Source organism: Diospyros lotus, unplaced genomic scaffold, assembly GCF_014633365.1.
Source record: "Diospyros lotus cultivar Yz01 unplaced genomic scaffold, ASM1463336v1 superscaf1, whole genome shotgun sequence".
In the NCBI taxonomy this organism is placed as follows: Eukaryota; Viridiplantae; Streptophyta; class Magnoliopsida; order Ericales; family Ebenaceae; genus Diospyros; species Diospyros lotus.
Window position 1 is genome coordinate 4,258,200 of NW_026267104.1, and position 21,508 is coordinate 4,279,707.

A 21,508-nucleotide genomic window follows, 5' to 3' on the forward strand; every position below is an offset into this window, starting at 1 on the left:
AAGATATTTCAAGTATGGACCATTTCCCTAAGTAATAAAAGAAGTTGATTATCGCACTCTAACAAACGGAACATGCATTTAACATGTTTTAATTAATGAGATACATAACATGTCGTGATTGACTCTCCTCGACACAAATAATAAGAGTGAATTTGTAAATAAGCCATAGTTCTATATTTCCTTATCATTAATCATTTTTAAGATATAAGTATTAACGAGTTATATCATTATAAGGAAACATTTAGTTTTGATACCCATTAAAATAGTGTTTGTTAACCAATATATAGATTGAAAAAAGTGAGATATAAAAAATATTTCAAATAAAATTATTTTTCATTATATTTGTTAAATTTATCTGACGACTCTTGAAAATAAGTCATGTGATTTCTTATTTGGTTTTTCTAGATAAATTTATCTCTTCCCCTTCAGGATAAATTTATCTTAGTTCTTACAGATAAAAAAAAATAACACATGTATTCTCCAGTGCATTCTAAAAAATTTAACAAATAATTTAATAAAAATTTTGAAATGCTTCTCAATTTTATCTTGACAATTCTATATTTTGATTCAAAAAGAATTTTAACTTTATCTTGATATAATCTTATCTTATTTATTTTAACAAATACTATTAACAAAATAAATTGAATTAAGTATATAAATGCGCCCTGTCTACCCGAAGGCCAAAGGTATTCACAAGTTAGGTTAGTTTAAATATATTTTACAAGCAGGATATATTTGCTTGCATAATTACTAAATTAAGAGGTGTGACAGATGCTATGAAAATATAAATTAGTAAAAAAATATTTTAAATGAAGATTCATTAGATAGTAACTAAATTTACATTTTAACTGTACTTTCACATTTTTTTATATGTTCACTTGAATTTTTCATCCTTTCGATTATAGTTTTTAACTTGATTTTTGAGACAATTTAACCTATATATATATATATATTTTGATTTTTTTTTCATATAGCAAGTGAAACTTTTCATTTTTAAGTCAATTTAATTTATATATTTTTATATGTGAAAAAAAAGTAAAAAGAGATGATAAATTACACGTGAATAAATTACAGTGGCCAAGTCTAAATGTGTAATTAAAATAATGAAAAGTTCAAGTTGACACATGAAAAAAAATCAAGACATATATAAGGTTAGAAATATAATTAAAATAATAAAAAAATTGAGTAACTACATGAATAAAATATGAAAATATAGAAGAAAAAATATAGATTTGGCCACTGTAAGTTTAAATCTTAGTAGTAGAATATATTTTTTATATTTTAAATAAAATATATAAAAAATATTTTTAAAATTCACTTACAAAAAAAAATTAATTGCATGTGCAAATGAGCACAAAGGGGATTGGAAAAGTCAAGTTTGCTATGTATTTTTATTCCTTTCACTTGTGTGAAAAGCATCAATGCCAATCCACTCCGTATCTTGTGGGCTGAATTAACTACCCATTAAACTAATTAATCTTCCTAATTAATAATTAATTTCCCCTATAAATATCCCTTAACTTGGCTTGTGCCCTCCACACTCCTCCACAGATCCCCCTTAACAGAAGAGGAAAGTTCTAGCCATGGCTACTATCGACCAAGCTCCAAGCCAAGAAGAAACGAAACCCACAAACCCTAGCCATGATCCCGAGGCACAACCGACGGAGGACGTCGAAATAGAGATTGTGGATTACTCCAAACGAGCCCAGTGGCTGAGAGCCGCCGTTCTGGGCGCGAATGACGGGCTGCTGTCCACCGCAGCGCTGATGATCGGCGTCGGGGCGGTGAAGAAGGACGTCCAGACCATGATCCTCACCGGCGCCGCCGGCATGGTGGCTGGAGCTTGCAGCATGGCCATCGGAGAGTTCGTCTCCGTTTACACGCAGTACGACATAGAGATGGCGCAGATAAGGAGAGATCAGGCCCAGCGGGCCGGAGAGGCGGTGGAGGAGAGGAAGAAGAGGCTGCCGAACCCGTTTAGCGCCGCGGCGGCCTCCGCGGTGGCGTTCGCGGTGGGGGCGATGGTGCCGCTGCTGGCGGCTGCGTTCATAAAGGGGTATAGGGTGAGGCTGGCGGTGGTGGTGGCGGCGGCGAGCCTGGCGCTGGTAGGGTTTGGAGGGTTGAGTGCGGTGCTGGGAAGGGCGCCATTGGTGAAGTCTTCTTTGAGGGTTTTGGTTGGAGGGTGGCTGGCCATGGCCATCACCTTTGGCTTGACAAAGCTCATTGGCTCCACCGGGATTTAATCCCAGCAAAAAAATATAATTTTATCATGATTATTTCAACGGTTATTGAAAATCATCGCTGTAACATATTGGTATTTTGAGAAGAGAATGAATTCTTGTATTCTTGTGATTTATTGAATATTTGTGATCTAGAGAAATTTAAAGAAAGACATTAAATTTATTTAATTTTTAAATGAAGTAGTGATCGGAAGTTTGTGAACTTTTTAGAATTTAATTAGTATTTAGTGTTCAAGGTGAAGAAATATTAATATATTTATACATAAAATAAAATAATAAAATAATTAAATGAAGGAACCAGCAATTTGGAAGGAGGTCGCCGTGTGTAATTGTATGTATATGTACATAATGAGGTAATATATAATATCTCAAGTTAATGTATTATATTAACATTATATATTATATTAAGTTAGTAAATATATTGTGTGTTATATATAAGCAGAGAATGCCATCTTAAGCAATATATATAAAAATGTAATATGGTGTGTGTGGGACGCGTGGCAGCGAACCTAAGCCTTCATTTCATTCTACTTTTGGAGGAAACTTCATGCCCAAGCCTTTACTTTCTTCTGGGAATTCTCAGTGAGCGGGGAAAGTATTTGGAGCGCTCTCTCTCTCTCGTTTAATTGCAGATTGCAGAAAGCACGTTGGGCGTGCGTCTCCTTCAGCGCCTCTGTTCCGTTTTCTTCTCTTCTCCTCTCATTCTCATCTACTTCTATTATCTTCCAATCATATTCTGCCAAATTTAGCATGGATATATATAATAAACCTATTATATATAAAATGGGTACTGAGAGGAAGGAAAGGGCAGCAGCGTGAGGCAGCCACGTGAGCCATTCCGTGCATTCGTTTCTTCCTTTTTCCAGTATAGGAGTAGCAGTGAGTTGAAGCTTTGGTTCCTCAAGTCTTCTCTTAAGTACGGTAAACAAGCTAAGACAAGTTCATAATTCTCTCTTTATGAGATTTAATTTTTTTATAAGTTTTTGCCGTTATACATGTTTTATTTATTCCCTTGCGATTATTCGATTCTACGTATTAATTGTATAACTACACGTGACAACTATTTTTATATATATTTTTTGTTAACCAGGGCTTTGTATCGCCTCATTTTCTTGGGAATGATGCCGCACTTGATGGGGTTAGGTTTCAGATGGGTGTGTGTGTGTGTGCTGATTGTGGATCTTGGGTCTTTGTGTGTGGTATTATTATTTATTTAGTTACATTTGATGTTGACAGCGTGTGTCGAGGTTGGATTGCATTCATTGGGGAGACATGCTTTGTGTGTGATGGGGTGTATGAGCATTGGCATGACCCGATTGGCCTAAGAGCCAATTTGCGTACTCTAAGTGAATATATGCATTTAGAGCATTTCGCATGTGTGTATTCCTATGTAGGCATAGCATGGCCTAATACTTGGTTTATGGGAGCCTTGCCATAATGTTTATGTTGTAGAAGCCATTGCATCTCTTATGCATGTATTGTATTGCATATGCGCGCGGTGATTCTGATTACTTGAGGTACCTTTTTCGGACGAGAGCACCAATCTGAGGCTGTTATCACGAACGAGAGGACCGTTTCGTTTAAGTCGGGAGTACCGACCTGAGGTTGGCATTAATACCACGAACGAGATAACCATTTCGTTTCGAGCGAGAGTACCAACCTGAGGTTATATTGGTTATATTTGGCTTATGGTTTCTTGTTTGCCAATTCATGGCAACGGCAGGTTTGTTGGGGACTTGGGTGCCGGTGTCTTCTATGTGGGCCCTAAGGACCATTATGCGCATGTTTATTTATGCGATTTTCCTTTGAATTGTGGTTCATGTTGTGCATGTGTATGTCTTGGGCACAGAGGTGCGGGTTGTCACTTGTTTGCACGTGATGTGCGGGTGGTTTGGGGGTTATATCTTCAGCTATACTAGTTTTGTTTCTCGTTATACTTGTTGAATCTTGTGACTCACCCTTATTTTACCATCATTCTAGGCAAAGGAAAAGCCAAGGTCGCGGGCGAGAGTGGCAGTGCATAAGTTGACTGGATAGAACAGTGTACAGGGAAGTTCCAACTATTCGAGTCCTGTGGCGTCTAGAGTCTTTGGGAGTGTCAGAAACTTGTTTTGCCTTTTCTTTTGTGATGTATCGATATGGACCTTGTGTATATAAACCATGGAATCGCGAGGGTAACGGTTAGCTATGTATGTATGTATGTATGTATGTATGTATGTATGTATATGTTTTGCAGCTTCATTTTTGCCGTGTCAAGTTTTGATTGCATTTGTCGTGTGGGTGTTGTAACTAGGTCTGCTTTTGTGCCACTGCATGACGACCTTCTCATGGATCTCTTCTGCTAGCGGGAGCTCTGGGAGGCGGGCCGTCATAGTCGCTAAATATTTTGCGACGATTGTATATGCAGTAGTTTTAAAAACTGTAACAAAATCATTGTGCAACAATTAAAATCATCGTAAAATAATAAAAAAAATTATTATTACATCTTGACAATAATACTATATATAAAAAGTGACTTTGATCAAGTGGTAAAAGATTATATTTATTTTTTTATTAAACAATAATTCATTCATTTATATTTTCAAAGACGGGTTTATATATATATATTATTTATTTACTTATTAATGATAATAATTTTTAAGTTATTGAGAATCTCTAATAAATTTACATAATAATTCAAGTTGGGAAGGTCCAAGTGATTAGATTAGGACCATTGAATCATATGTGAGAGCAAATGGTTTGATCCACACCATCAAAGCCCCTATATTTATCATATTCCAAGAATCAGCTGTAATCACGCATCAAATCAAGACTCAAGACCCAATATCAAACGTGTCCCTAAGAACTAATGAATGTTCAGCAACCTCAAACTTAATTATTAACATTACTCTTTAATTAAAATTAAGAATTAATAAGGGACGTCTTGACCTGTTTGAGAAATAATAAATAAAAAAATTATTTTATCTTTCACTTCTCTCTTATCTTGTTTTCTCATTTCCGCTCTTCCCATTAAAAAAATTAAAATTAAAAACAAGCGATAATAGACAATTATTAGCCATCAACCACTTATGGCTGTTTGAAGAAAGGGAGATAAAGAGAGGGCATAAACCCCATACCATCTAGGTTAATTACAAATGAACTCAATCATTTCGGAAAATAAATCCAGATTTATCATAAAAAATAAGATGATAATAATACTGATAAATCTAAATTAGTCAAGGTTTATTTGTCTCTAGCCACATGGGTTCACCGTGGATGAACCAAGGTGGTTTGGGTCTATTGGGTTTATCAATGATGAATCTAGATTCATCACATAGAGAGATATACCATTATCAACATCTTTGTTGCTCAAAACACTTTAAATTTGAAACAATCGTTAACACGATCAAAGTTTTAGCAAGAGAGAAACAAATGAGAGACTTAAAGAAAACCTCATACTGAGATATATAGCAGCTCCTAGATTTGTGTTTTTATTTTCTATTTTTTCATGTAAATATATATATGTATGTATTTTTGTGTACAGAATGATATAATTACCAAAGAAATAGAATCATTATAAGTGTTTACCATTTCGCTATATTTTGTGTACAAAGTTTCCTCAACGTGCTAATATGACTTCAAAGGCAAAATGATATAATTACCAAAAGAGAGAATCATTATAAGTGAGTTTGATTCCACAAGGTAGAAATGAAAATAAATTCCAATTAAATTATAAAAAAAATTATCAATCAAACACTCAAAGTTAGAATTTGACTGAAAAATATTTTATTATCCCTATTTTCCATGCTAATCAAATTAACGTTGCATTTTTCATGAAAAATGACTATGGCTATTTTTCACCTAAATTTTAGCTTTTGAGATATTTGATTGGCTAAATTTTTCAAGCAAATTATTTTCACACTTTTGATCACTTAATGTCATTTTTCCACTTTTGCTTGAATAGATTTTCTCAAGGGGGGGAGATCAATTTTTCCAAGGAATTGGAAGGCAGCCCACATTGTACCCGCCGAATTGTTCGCCTCTAACAGAGCCATCGCACCCACCAAACTGTTCTTGCTTTGCAGCGGTCGTCGTTCGCCTCCGACGGAGTCGCCGTCGGAGCCGTAGCCACAACATCCATCCGTCGATCACATATCGGAAACCAATTCCATCGCGTCTGAGGCGAACGATGGCCGTTGCAAAACCAACTCCCAAAATCGCTGATGGCGACGGCGTCTGCATCGACGGTGAATGGCGGCAAGTGCAATTGTGGATCTGCTACTTTGCTACCATGGGTGACAGATAGAGAGAGAGAGAGAGATGGAGGGAGAAAGGGAGAAGGAGGTGGGCTTAGGGAGGGAGAGAGATGGGGATAGGCAGGAAAGAAAAGGAAGTGGGTTTGGGGACCGGAGGGGGGGAGAGAGAGATGGGGGAGGCAGGGAGAATGAGGTGAATTTGGGGGCTAGTTTCATGAAAAATAGCGGTAATCAAATATAAAAAAATTTAAAAATATATAATAATTTTTATGTTTAAAATTAAGCTAATCAAACACTTTTAAATGATAATTTCTATGCAAATGATTTCTAGGCAATTCAATTATCTAGAATTTATTTTCTTTCTATACAAGTTTCATACTTGCAATCAAACACACCCAAAGCGTTTACTATTTGGCTAAATGTCACACGAAATAACTTCAAAAGACAAAGAATGGCCAAATTCATATTTTTCATTTGTACTTTCAATTTTTTTTTTGTCAATTTATATTTTTTTTATTTTGATTATACTTTTACATCTGATTTTTGAATTAATTTAACCTTTATATTTTAAACTTTTTTTCATGTAACAACCTAGACTTTTTGTTGTTTCGATTGTACTTTTGTATCTGTATTTTTAGTCAATTTAATTCATATATTTTTATATATAAAAAAATAAAATGAGATGATACAATATACGTCACATTATTTACGTCAAAGTATAGAAATTAAATTAACTTAAAAATATAAATCTAAAAATATAATCAAAATAATCAAAAGTTTATGTTACCACACGAAAAAGTAAAAGTTAAAAATATATAATATTAAATTAACTCAAAAATATAAATTTAGATATGTACTTGAAATAAAAAAAATTAAACGACTACACCAAAAAGAATAAAAGTATACAAACAATAATATAGTATTTGGCTGGCAAAGAATCATTTCACAATACTTAATGGAGAGAAGGAGATTAATTGCTTGTTAGGCACAGCAAAGTCTATAAATGATTAATGACCATCCAATTATGCACCAAAAAAAAAAAAAAATTCTGTTCGCATCACCCGCAGAAATTTTGTACACATTTATATTGATTATACACATAATATAACATATTATAAAAATATCACATATTAAGTGACATTTCTAAATATCTAAGTAACATTTCTAATATCAAAATTTAAAAAACAAACTTAGCTGAAAGTTCTAATGGGAGGAATAAACTTCCATAATTTCATTAATTGGAGAGATGTGAATATATACACAAAAACTCCTAAAAAAACTCTTATAATTTAGTTCTAGATTACACATCAACATATTTTGTTTATATTAGAATTATGATTACTTTAGGTTTTCCTTCATATTTTAAGGAACATCCTTATCTTTTATCTTAAAGTTTTCTCTTTTTTATCTTCTTGTGTGGAATTTGAATTCTTTCTTTTTATCTCTCCAACATTCCCCCTCAAGGTAATGAATAAATATCCATTATTCCTAACTTACCTCTAATGGATTAATTTTTTTTTATTTTTGCATTACTTTAGTAAGGTTTTTGAAATTCAGTAGAAATATAAATGAAACTTATACTCTCTCACTATTTCTTACTTGACAAAAGGTCGATCAATTCTCATGTGTTTTATCCAGTCATATTGAACTAGATTATTCTCAATGCTAATTGTCGATTTATTGTCACTATAGAGAATTTTCGGAAAGGGTATTGGTAGGTGTAAGTCTTCTAGCATTTTCTCCATCCAAATCACTTAATATAACCCTTATGTAATATATAGCCCTATACTCTGCTTATGCATTGTTTCTTGTCACCGCTAATTGTTTCTTATTTCTCCAAGTTACTAAAATTTTTCATAATTTTTACAAAATCTAGATGTAGATCTACTGTCAATAAAACTAGTCCAATCAACATCTACAAATGCTTTTTTTCCTCTATCTTAACTCTTCTTTAAAGAGAGTCATTTCCTAGGAGTTCTTTTTAGGTACTTTAGAATATGATATGTAGTCTCAAGATGCCTTCTTGTAGCAGAGTGCATGAACTGACTTACAATACTTACAACATATGCAATGTCAGGTCATGTGAAGAATAAGTAGATTAACTTCCTCATCAACCGTTGATATCTTTCCTTGTCTACTTGGTATTCTATTTTGCTATCTTCTTTGTTCTTCCAATTAGGCTCTAAGAGAGTACTAGTCGGTTTTCAACAAAGTTTTTCTGTTTCTTTCAGCAAATCAAGTGTGTACTTACTTTGAGATATAACACTACAAAAAATCCATAATTTAGTGACGGATTAGACGACGAAATTTTTTCGTCGCTAATTAGAGACGTCTTAATGATCGATATTCCATCGCCAAATTTTTATTTTCTTTAAATTTAGTGACGGAATTAACGACGAAATATTTCGTTACTAAATAATTTTTAATATTTTTTATAAATTTTAAAATTCAACGACGGTATATTTCTTGACTAAATAATTTAAAAAAATTAAAATTATTTAGTGATGGAATATTGTCACTAAATAATTTGAATTTAATTTTTTTAATTATTTAGCGATAGAATATTTCGTTGTTAAATAATTAAAAAAATTAATTTATTTTTACTTTTTAGTGATGGGGTGATCCCGTCACTAAATTTATATTTTTTTATTTAATTCATTTTTATTTTTTAGCGACGGGTGTAACCATGCCGCTAAATTTTACATTTTGTATTTAATTTTTTTTATTTTTTAGCAATGGGTGTGAGCTCGTCGCTAAATTTTAATTTTTTATTTTTTAGCAACGAGGTAACCTCATTTCTAAATTTTATATTTTTTAATTAATTTATTTTTATTTTTTAGCGACAAGTGTGACCTCGTCACTAAATCTTAATTTTTTATTTAATTAAATTAAAATTATTTAGCGACAAAATGTTCCTTTGCTATATAATTAAAAAAATTGAATTAATAATTAGAAACTTTAGCGATGGTACAAATTTGTCGCTAAAAAAGAAAAAAAATTATTAAAAAATAAAAATTATTAATTATGTATTAAACAAAGATTAAATAAAAATAAAAAGTCTTTAGTATGCATATTTTATGTATTTTATTTACAAACCAAAATATGTAAATTGATGTGATATTGTAAAATTTATAATAACAAATATGTATTAAACTAATTTTTAATCAAATAAAACTTAAAAATTTAAGAGATAAATTAATTGCAACATTTAAGTGGTACATTAGTTGAGTTAAAAATTTACAATATTTATTTTTTTAAGTATTTTTTATGAATTTAAAAAATTTAAAATTTAAAATAAAATTAAAATGACTAACAGCAAAATATAATATATAATTAATATATGCAATATATGTAATAAGAAGGCTTGCAGCTCGGACAATTGAGCGAGCGAGCGCAAATGTGGAGGACCAGAGATCGAAATTGAGGAGGGGATGAGAAATGAGTTGCGCTGGGAAATTATTCTAGCGCTATGCGTGGTGGCTTAAGGGGCGTCAGTTGGCGCGTGCACGTCACTACAAGAAAAACGGGATTTAGCGACGGACATTTCCGTCGCAATTTTGCGACGGAATAGAGACGAAATTGCGATGGATTAAATTTTTTTTTTTTTGAGAATTAGCAATGGATTTTAGCGACGAAAAAAAATTCTGTCTCTAAAAAAATAAAAAAATAAAAAAAATATTTTTTTAGCGACGAAAAAAATAATTCGTCTTGAATTTTAGTAACGGAAATAATTTTCCGTTCCTAATTTTAGCGACGGAAAGCTAAATTTTAATTATAATAAAAAAAAAACAAAAAAATTATATAGCGATGGAATTTATTTCTGTCACTAATTTTAGTGACGAAAAATAAATTTCGTCGCAAAATTTAAAAATAAAAAATTAATTTTAATATTAATTTAAATAATTAAAATAAAATTTTAAATTTAAATTTTTTATTATTAAAATTTAGCAACGGAAATGGATTTTCGTCACTAAATTTTATAATAAAAAATTTAAATTTAAAATTAATTTAAATAAAAAAATTAAAGTTAGCAACGGATCGTCCAAATCTGTCGCTTTAATTTTTAATTTTTTTATTCAATTAATTTATAAATATTTAAATTTTATAACAAATTAAATATACATTTAAACAAATTAATAAAAATTAATTTATAAAATTTAAATAAATATATTAATATTAAAAATCATAATATTGCTAAATTCTAACTATGTCAATTAATGTATTTCATGTGTATAAAATAAAAAATATATTAAATGTATAATAATTAATTATTTTTAATATTTATTAAATATGTACAAAATATAAACAAACACTACATTTGAAAAATAAATAAAAAGTTTAAAAATCATAATATTATTGAAATTTTCTTTATTTTAAATTTTAAAAATCATAAAAATAAAACAATATTGAGGGATTACATTATATAAAAAGGTGTCTATGAGCTATTTGTCAAATTCTTTTTTTTTTATAAATAGAATAATTTTTTGCTAAACTAAAAAGTTTAAAACCATAATATATAGATGGCATTGTGTACAAAACCGTAATATTTATTAAATGTGTACAAAATGTAAACAAACACTACATTTGAAAAATAAATAAAAAGTTTAAAAATCATAATATTATTGAAATTTTCTTTATTTTAAATTTTAGAAATCATAAAAATAAAACAATATTGAGGGATTACATTATATAAGAAGGTGTCTAGGAGCTATTTGTCGATATCTTTTTCTTTATAAATAATTTTTTTGCTAAACTAAAAAGTTTAAAACCATAATATATGGATGACATTGTGTCTTATACTTATAACAATATCATATGTCACTATCTAATATATAGACATTGTAACACAATTAAATATATAATTAAGTCATTCATAATAAACAACTAGGGAAGTGAAATGTTTGATTAGGATAACAGAGTATCAAGATAAGTCTGAAATAATTTTCGAATGAAGATATGGAATGGTTTTCCCCCTTAATAATTATATTATAAAAAAATTATAAGGGTTAATTTTTATTTTTAAACTTTAAGTGTTATGTATAAAACATTAATGTTGACCAAGAAAAAAATAAATATATCTCTTTATTATTTGTACTCTTTAATTTTGTATCTAAGTTATAGATGAAATTCAGCAATTTGAAATTCATTTAGTATAATTTTTATTTATAGAAAAAAATTAATTTTTTAAGATAACAAATTATTAATAAATAATTCAATATATAAAATTAATTTATTATAATTATTCAATTTATAATATAATTAAATTTTTAGATAATTACAATAAGATTTTATTTAAATTATTTAATAATAAAATTTTATTTAAATTACATTATTTTTATCAATTAAATAATTATTTCTATTAATTTTATAAATTATATTATTTTTTATTTAATTAATAAATATTAAAAAAAAATCCAAGAGGCGGGAAACTCCCCGCCTCTTTCTTAACCAAATCCCCCTTCCCCCTCCCTTCCCCCCAAAAAACCCTAAATCCCCCCTTCCCCAAATCTCTAACCCTCTTTGTCTCTCATCTCGCCCTCGCCCCCACTTTCGCTCATTGCCTCGCCTTCCCCCCGCTCGCTCATTCACCCTCGCTCGCGGCCTCGCCCTCGCTCTCTCGCTCTCGCTCTCGGTCGCTGCTTCGCTCTCACTCGACCTCGCCTCTCACTCGCTGTCTCGCCATCACTCTTACTCTCCCTCGCTGCTTTGCCCTCCCTCGATCTCGCCTCTCGCTCGCAGCCTCACCCTCGCCCTCGCCCTCGCCCTCGCTGTTTCGCCATCGCTCTCGGTCGCTCTTCGCCCTCGCTCGATCTCACCTCTGACTCGCTGTCTCGCTCTCACTCGCAGCCTCGCCCTTGCTCTCTCGCTTTCACTTACTGCATCGCCCTAGTCTCTCTCTCGCTCTCGCTCTCGCTCGCGGCTCACTCTCGCTCGCTGCCCCTCGCCCTATCCCGCGTCTCTCGCTTGCAGCCCCTCGCCCTCGCCCAGGTTAATTTTTTATTTTTTATTTTTTAGATATTTATTTTACTTTTTATTTTTAAAATTTGTTTGATGTTTATTTTAATTTTTTATTTATTTGATGTTTATTTTTTAGATATTTATTTTACTTTTTATTTTTTAGATATTTTTTGCTGTTCATATATTTTGTATGCTTTTTTTTGTGTTATTTTATTTATTTAAATATTTTATTTATTTTCAGTCAATTATTAGAAATGTTTGTTAATATTTTAATTTTAGTCTGTTTTTGATTATATTTAAAGTTTAAATATTTAAGTATTAATTAATTATCTTCTTTTTTTAATAATTTTATGTTTATTATTTATTTTTTTATTTTTTAATTATTATTATTATTTTTTATTTTTATATTTTTTATTTATAAATATGCAACATTTTTTTAATTTTATATTTTAAAAATAAAAAATATATTTTATAAATTTTATTTTAAAAATAGCGACGGAATATTCCGTTGCTAAAATAAATTTTAATTTTTTTTAAATTTTAAAAAAAATAGCGACGAAAATTTTCGTCGCTAAATTTAAAAAAAAAAACATTTAGCGACAGAAAATTTTCCATCGCTAAGTTGGTGATGAATCCGTCACAATAAAAATATTGCGACAATTGTTTCAGCGACGGTATAAAGCGACGGAATAAAATCGTCGTTAATCTGTCACTAAATTGATTTAGCAACGGATTTTTGAATTTAGCGACGGAAATATTCCGTCGCTAAAATTCAAAATTCTTGTAGTGCGTGTCCACGTGGTGTTGTGTTTAATTATTTTAAAATAAAAGTCAGCTATGGAAACGCTCGTCGCTGATTAGCGATGGAGCTGTTTTCGTCACTAATTTTAATTTATTTTAATTTTTTAATATTTAATTTTCTATTATATATTAGTGACTAAATTTTTTGTAGCTAAAATAATTTTTAACTTTTTAAATAATTTCTTTTAGTTTTTTTTATTTTTTTAATCAGCTATGGAAATTTTTATCGCTAATTTGTGCTGTCGCTAAATTTCGTCACTAAATTTTAGTGACACCATTTTTAGCCACGAATTTTGATGTTTTAGCAATTGATATTTCCGTCGTTAAATATCGTTTTTCTTATAGTGTAAATATTCCTTCCTTACTTTTTGCTACTTCCATTCCCAGGAAGTATTTTATTAAGGGTTTAGAAGTTGTGTTAGATATTTTTTTTTTTAATAATAATATAGATTTGGCATAATCCATTTCAAAAATGGGTTCAAACTCAACTGGGCCCACTCAAGAAAAGCCCAACCGAGAGTGGGCCAACTTGCCCATTGAACACCTCCAAGTTTTTGCAATTTCATATGTTTGGAATGCTTTCTTTATCGTAGAAAACATGGGAGGAATGTTGTCTGCAATGTCTAGCAATTTTCAGTTTCCGGTGCATTTCAGACCAGAAACAAGTGTGTGTGTGTATATATTTAAAGTTATACTGTTTTGTTTAATTAAAATTGAATATTAAATTATTATTAATTTTGCTTGAATATATATACATATAAATTTAAATTTAATAAGAATAAAATTAATTTATCAGACTATGTTAATTCATCCACTAAATAATTGATTCAAGAGTCCTGATCTATTGCCCGACACTAACGTGGCAACAAATGGGGGGAGGGGGTGTTGCCACATCAGCTTGGGGCAACATAATTGTTGCCCAACGTGGACAACATTTCATTGATTGGGTTTTCGATCTTTAAACTAAAAACTTTTTAGTCCAGTCTAATCTAATCTAGACCTATTACAGTGCCTCACAAATCCTTCATACCAAGCACATTATTTAGATATTGTTTGACATTTTTATGAGTATTTTATATTGATATATGATATATTTGTATTAATATGACATATAATATAAGATATTAATATAGGATGTTGTCACAAATATTAAATTTAAGTGTTCAAATAATATTTTAATAAAAAAATTATATGGCTTCCTTGTTGTTGGGGTGTAATTATCATGGATCAAATTTACAGGAAAAAATATTTTGGATCAAATAGAGGCTATACGAGGTTTTGTGGACAGAATTATTATGTGTAATTTGTCAATTATTACATATATATATTTGGGGACCTAATTCATAAAAAAATATAATAATTGTGAGTTTTTATTGACAATTTAAAATTAAAAAAAAAGTTATCATATGGGACCGGATATGTCAAAATTATACTTACTTATAAATATATTTTTAAGATTTTCTTAATTTGAAGAGCATGTCAAATTTTGCCCCGCCCATCCCATCCCACTTGCCTGGATTTGCCCCTAATTGCGTGTTACATGTTTCACCGACGAAAACACAATATATATTTTTCACTAATTGACAAAGGGGTCCACACCTAAAATATGTCTGTCGAGAATTTTGCTTAATCATTAAAGGCTCAATCTATATAAAGAGTAAAATTTTACACTTAACACTGAAATACTCAATATTACTTACTTTCTCAACATAATCTTTAGGAAAGTTCATGAATTAATGGTTCAATCTAGTTTGGTCGTCTACTCCATTGGGTTGGGCTGCTTATTAGTAATTAGAGGCTGATATTACAAATGTCAATACTTACCTTAAACATTGACTTAGAGTATGTTCATACAATTTAATCGATTTTTTTGATGAATATCTCAAAGTTGATAGCACAACCTTAGACGTTTTGAAGCTTGGAATATTAAGTTACTTGTTGAAGAGCGTGTCAAGAAAGAAAGCTTATCCTCACAAGAGACTGTGGAACTCTAAAATGGTTTGGAAAAACAGTGTTATTTTCTCTGGGTTTTTGCTAACGGGTTATGAGCGGTTGGCTCTTTGTTTTGAGCTTTCTTTATTTATCTGTAAACTGTATGACGAGTGAAGACATGCTGAGGTGTGGCGGCCAATCTTTTTTATTTTTTATTTAATGGCTTTGCTTAAAAGAGGCTTTTATGGGTTGGGCGGTGTTGGCAACACATAGATAAAGCATGACATGACACAATATTTCACCTCCCCTTATAGTAAAAATTTAAATTTGTTATTCGTTCGACAGATTGAAATATTGTAAGATCATGACTTTAATTCTATTTTTATATAAAATCATACAATTATTTGTGCTTATATCCAAGTGGCCGGAAACCGAGTTTCAATTCGTGATAAATTTCTTCGTACACCTAGATTAGGTATAGGCAAACTGTGAGTTTTAAAGAAAGTGAGATAGTTTAGATCGAAGATCATCTGTGTACTAAGAACCTCTCGATTTTCTCATTTTACAAAAAAAGAAATAATTTTAAAAATATTTTTATCACGACACCAAAACTCATTAAGTTTAAAATTTTGCTTAAAAAATGAGTTACTATTAAATGTTACTCAGTGAATTTTTATTTCTTATATGTGCGTAATATATGGACCACCCTCTAATAATAATAATAATAATAATAATAATTATTATTATTATTATTATTATTATTATTATTACAAGGTGTAATAGAATGGATAATTTAAAATGGAACACTTTGCAAAGCGTGTAAATTGTTATTGGTTGGAAATATTATTTCGATGCTTATATTTTGACACTTTTGTTTGATATTTTATATTAATGTTGTTGTATCTAAAAAAGTGAATCTAAGTCTAAGACTAACTTAAGAGGAAGAAGCACAAAGAGAGAGGTCTTGGAGACCTTTTTGATAGAATAGTCTTGAGGGGAGGAGTCCCAAAGATACAGTCTCCGAATGGCCCTTTGAATTTTGGTCCGTTAAGAATACATTAACTAACCTTCGAGATCTTTGCTTAAAGATAAGGAACAAACAATCATGAAAGACGCAAATGATCATCTGTTTGTCAGTCTTAATCTTTGTAAATAATGAGTCATCTTCTCGATTGAGATGTGCGATAACTTCTACACAATCTATTTTGAATACTTTTTTATTTGTCAGTTGAAACTAACTTTAAGTATCAAAGAGTTCACTTGAAAGACACACCTCTTGACTATCTCTTGTTTTACATGTCTCCTAGAGACTAGAGGTTGAAGACGAACACTCTCCCACAACTATAAATTTATTATTGTACTTCGACAATAACAAATATTTCATATATTTGTATTGATATGATACACAATATAAGACATTAATATAAAATGTCATCACAAATATTAAATTTAAAATTTTAAAATAACATTTTCATATTTAGAATTTGTAAAGTATATCTCGACAAAGTTGGAGGTGATGACATCTTTTTCTCTATATGTAAATTAACTAACAGCCTAAATATACACATAAAATGAACAAAACTTAATGGAAATATCATTAAAAGTAAGAACTAAGAAATTTAAGTAGCATTCCAAAGTTATCAAATTAAGAAAATGAAAAGTAACTCAAATATAGTATTGGGGAAATGATATAGTGTTTTTATTTTTGTAATTATATTAATTGATTATGTTGGGAGAATTACTAAGCACGATAATATCTAAAACTCCTATAGATGTGGAGCTTATCTCCCAATATAGTTTTTGACAATCAAATTAGTACTCAAGAATGAGTTAAGGTAAATATAGTGAGTCGCTAAAATCTGATGTGTTTGCTTGTTGAGATTTTATCTATTTTATACATTAACCTTGTAATGATTGAGTAGGATTCTTGGCAAGATCATTCAATTGAGATTTCCAGACTATAAAGCAAGATATTTCAAACGTAGACCTTTCCCTAAGTAATAAAAAAACTAGTGGTCCACGTATATCGCACTCTAACAAACGGAACATGTAACACATTTTGACTGATGAGATACATACCATGTCGTGATTGACTCTCCTCGACACAGATAATAAGAGTGAATTTGTAAATAAGTCATAGTTCTAGATTTCCTTATCATTAATCATTTTTAAGATATAAGTATTAATGAGTTATATCATTGTAAGGAAATATTTAGTTTTGATACCTATTTAAGGTAGTGTTTGTTAATCAAGATATATATCGAAAAAAGTGGGATATGAAAAACATTCCAAACAAAAGTATTTTCTATTGTATTTGTTAAATTTATGTGGCGATCCTTGAAAAATAAATCACATGACTTCTTATCTGTATTTTTTTAGATAATTTTATCTCTTCCTCCCATCTAGATAAATTTATCTTAGTCCTTATAAATAAAAACAAAATAGCATGTGTCCTCCACTGCATTTTAAAAAATTTAACAAACAGTTTGATAAAAATCTTAAAATATTTTTCAGCCTTATTTTAACCATTCTATATCTTGATTTATAAAATATTATAACATTATTTTGATACAATCTTATATTACTTATTTTAACAAATATTACAAAAAAATAAATTAAGTTAAATATATACATGCGCCCTGTCTACCCGATGGCCAAAGGTATTCATAAGTTAGGCTAGTTTAAATATATTTTACAAGCAGGATATATTTGGTTGTATAATAACTAACTAAGAGGTGTGAAGATGCTATGAACATAAATTAGTAAAAAAGTATTTTAAATGAAGGTTCATTAGATAGTAACTAAATTTATATTTTAATCTTGGTACTTTTATATTTTTTTTATGTGTTCATTAGAACTATTCATTGTTTCGATTACATTTTTTAACTTAATTTTCGAGACAATTTAATCCATATAGTTTGACCTTTTTTGTATGACCAGTCAAATTTTTTATTATTTTTATTACACTCTTAGACTATATTTTTAAATCAATTTAATTCATATACTTTTATATATGAAAAAAGATAAAGAAATATAATAAAATACATGTTATATTCTGTTTATTTCAATGTACATTGGTCAAATTGACTCGAAAATACAAATCTAAAGGTGTAATCAAAACAATGAAATATTTAAGTTGCCACACGATAAAAAGTCAAAGTATAGAAATATGTAAGTTTAGAAATGTAATTAAAATAATAAAAAATTTAAATAACCACACAAATAACATGTAAAAGTATAGGAGGAAAAATATAGATTTGGCCGCCGGAAGTTGAACTCTTAGTAGTAGAATATATATTTTTTATTTTTAAAATAAAATATATAAAAAATATTTTTAAAATTCACTTATAAAAAAAATTAATTGCATGTGCAAACGAGCACAAAGGGGTTTGGAAAAGTCAAGTTTGCTATGTTTTTATACCTTCACTTGTGTGAAAAGCATCAGATGCCACTCCACTCCGTATCTTGTGGGCTGAATTAACTACCCATTAAACTAATCTTCCTAATTAATAATTAAGCCTTGCTAATTAATTTCCCCTATAAATACCCCTTCACTTGGCTTGTGCCCGCCACACTCCTCCACAGATCCCCTTTAACAGTGGAAAGTTCTAGCCATGGCTACTATCAACCAAGCTCCAAGCCAAGAAGAAACGAAACCCACAAACCCTAGCCATGATCCCGAGGCACAACCGACGGAGGGCGTCGAAATAGAGATTCTGGATTACTCCAAAAGAGCCCAGTGGCTGAGAGCCGCCGTTCTGGGCGCGAACGACGGGTTGCTGTCCACCGCGGCGCTGATGATCGGCGTCGGGGCTGTGAAGAAGGACGTCAAGACCATGATCCTCACCGGCGCCGCCGGCTTGGTGGCTGGAGCTTGCAGCATGGCCATCGGAGAGTTCGTCTCCGTTTACACGCAGTACGACATAGAGATGGCGCAGATAAGGAGAGATCCGGCGCAGCTGGCCGGAGAGGCGGTGGAGGAGAGGAAGAAGGGGCTGCCGAACCCGTTCAGCGCCGCGGCGGCCTCCGCGGTGGCGTTCGCGGCGGGGGCGATGGTGCCGCTGCTGGCGGCTGCGTTCATAAAGGGGTATAGGGTGAGGGTGGCGGTGGTGGTAGCGGCGGCGAGCCTGGCGCTGGTAGGGTTTGGAGGGTTGAGTGGTGTGCTGGGAAGGGCGCCATTGGTGAAGTCTTCTTTGAGGGTTTTGGTTGGAGGGTGGCTGGCCATGGCCATCACCTTTGGCTTGACAAAGCTCATTGGCTCCACTGGGATTTAACCCTAGTTTTCTTTTTCTTAGCTTGAACGTGGGTTGGCTGCTTTCATTTCCTCAAGTCATGTATTTGTAAAATATTTAAATTATTGAATAGTATGAACTTATATTTCTCTTTAAATAGAATTTTGTATGATTTAATCTGACACTAAACTATAGTCATGAACACTAATCTTAGACCAAAATTGATCTTAGACGGCAAGATCTTCCTCCCATTATTTGTTAGACAAGTAGTTAATCATGAGACAAGTATACAATATTTGTAAGACAAATAACCCTAATTTAAACTTATTACCTAAAGTAATAAAGATGAGATTTAGTCAAAAATAAAATATTGATCTAATAACTTAACTCTTCCATTACGGGTTATAAGATAATGGCTTACACTCTTAACTTAATATCACACCTAAGTCTAAAAACTGATACACGCATCCCACTAACAATTGTTAGACCACTATCAATAACGGGAACATCATGCATGTTTCTTAAAAAATAATCGGTTATATATATTACCACTTGTTTTCAACAAAATAAAATCATTAACAATTAAGGGTAGCTCACACAAAATATTTCCAACAAAATTAAGATAGAAAAAAGGAAAATTAATCTCTCCATGTTAGTTTATGTTCTGTATATATACACACACATGTATGAAATAGAAGATGAGAGGATAAAACCAACACCCCAACAAGACTATAGACTTGAAATGCAACAAAAAGGATCTACCATTAATGAGCAAAAACAACATTAAGAAGGTTCTACAAGCATATAATTAGAGCCTTTGTAAAAAAAGGTAAAGAGATATAATGGATATAAACTATATTATATGGTTTATATTCAAAATTATATTATTAACTATAAATTATTTTGAATTGTTATATGTAAAATGATATAAAGTTTGTATCATTTTATTTTTATATGCTTACTTAATTTAATTTAAATAGGTTGTTGTCACTAGACAATAAATAACTTTATAAACACGTATATGATATAATTAAGTATATTTTTTAAAAATATATAATTATGAATATATATATAATTATATACATTATATTTTATGTTACATACATAATACTTTGCAAAAAATAGTTATTTTAAATAAAAATAAAATTATTTTCAGTCCGAACTATACTTATTTTTTGTAGTTCAAATTATAAAATATTTAAATATTTTTTAATAAAATGTATAAAATTAAAGAGTTGTTAGAGATATCTAAAATATTTCATAATCTGACCCGTAAAAAATAAGTGCAATTTGAACTGAAAATAGTTTAAGTTCTTTAACTAATAATTTTTTTTTTTCATTTTTAATGCATAAATATATAACATTACACCCAAAGATACGTTATGTATTACATATAATACAATACTTTTGCTAGCTGACTTTGAAAAAAAGATAAAGCAGCAAGTCTAACCAGAAATCTAAAGGTATTTCGATGTTGGTAGAATACCAAACACTATTTCAATCTTTATGAATTAAATTCCAACATTAATTTTAAAATTAAAAAAAAAAAAATATTCCATTGAATCAACACCAAAAAAAAAAAAAAAAAATCCAACCAAATCCCAAGATGATGTTTATGTTTTTGGGACAAAATCATCATCTCCTATGTGTTATGTCCAAGAGAGTAGGCTTATGATTAGCTTAAGTTTAAGGGAAAAAGGCCCGTAGAACAAAGCCATCATGAGACCTAGTCGAGGGGCGTACGAGAGACTTGGCCGAGGTGTGTGCAAGAGACCTAATTGAGGGGCTTGCAATAGACTTAGTCGAGGATGCTACAAATGAGTGATTGAGAGAGAAAGATAGTCGAGTGATAAAGAGAAAGATTAAAAAGGACAAGATCGAATGATCTCAACCCAATTGATTGAAACCAAGGCTGACTGACCTTATTTGCGAGCTTTCTTGATACCTTCGAGAGATCCTTCCGAGAATTCATGGGTCACTCAGCAATTGCAATTTGAAATATTCTCACGAGTCAATTCTACCTCTGATATGCTTACCTACAAATCCTAAGAGAGCTCAAAGTGTTTATCAAAAATTGTAGCTCTCCCTCCACTTTTCAATCTCTTCCCCC

At 30.7% G+C, this 21,508-nt stretch overlaps 1 protein-coding gene across 1 annotated transcript; it reads left to right on the plus strand.

The window, feature by feature from the left end:
- The first annotated feature begins 1,539 nt into the window (after positions 1–1,539).
- On the plus strand, positions 1,540–19,559 carry LOC127793084 (vacuolar iron transporter homolog 4-like). Its single transcript, XM_052323862.1, has 2 exons — positions 1,540–2,203; positions 19,401–19,559. Exons 1-2 carry the CDS (start codon positions 1,584–1,586, stop codon positions 19,438–19,440), a joined length of 660 nt encoding a protein of 219 aa, XP_052179822.1. The 5' UTR covers positions 1,540–1,583; the 3' UTR covers positions 19,441–19,559.
- Positions 19,560–21,508: the final 1,949 nt, after the last annotated feature.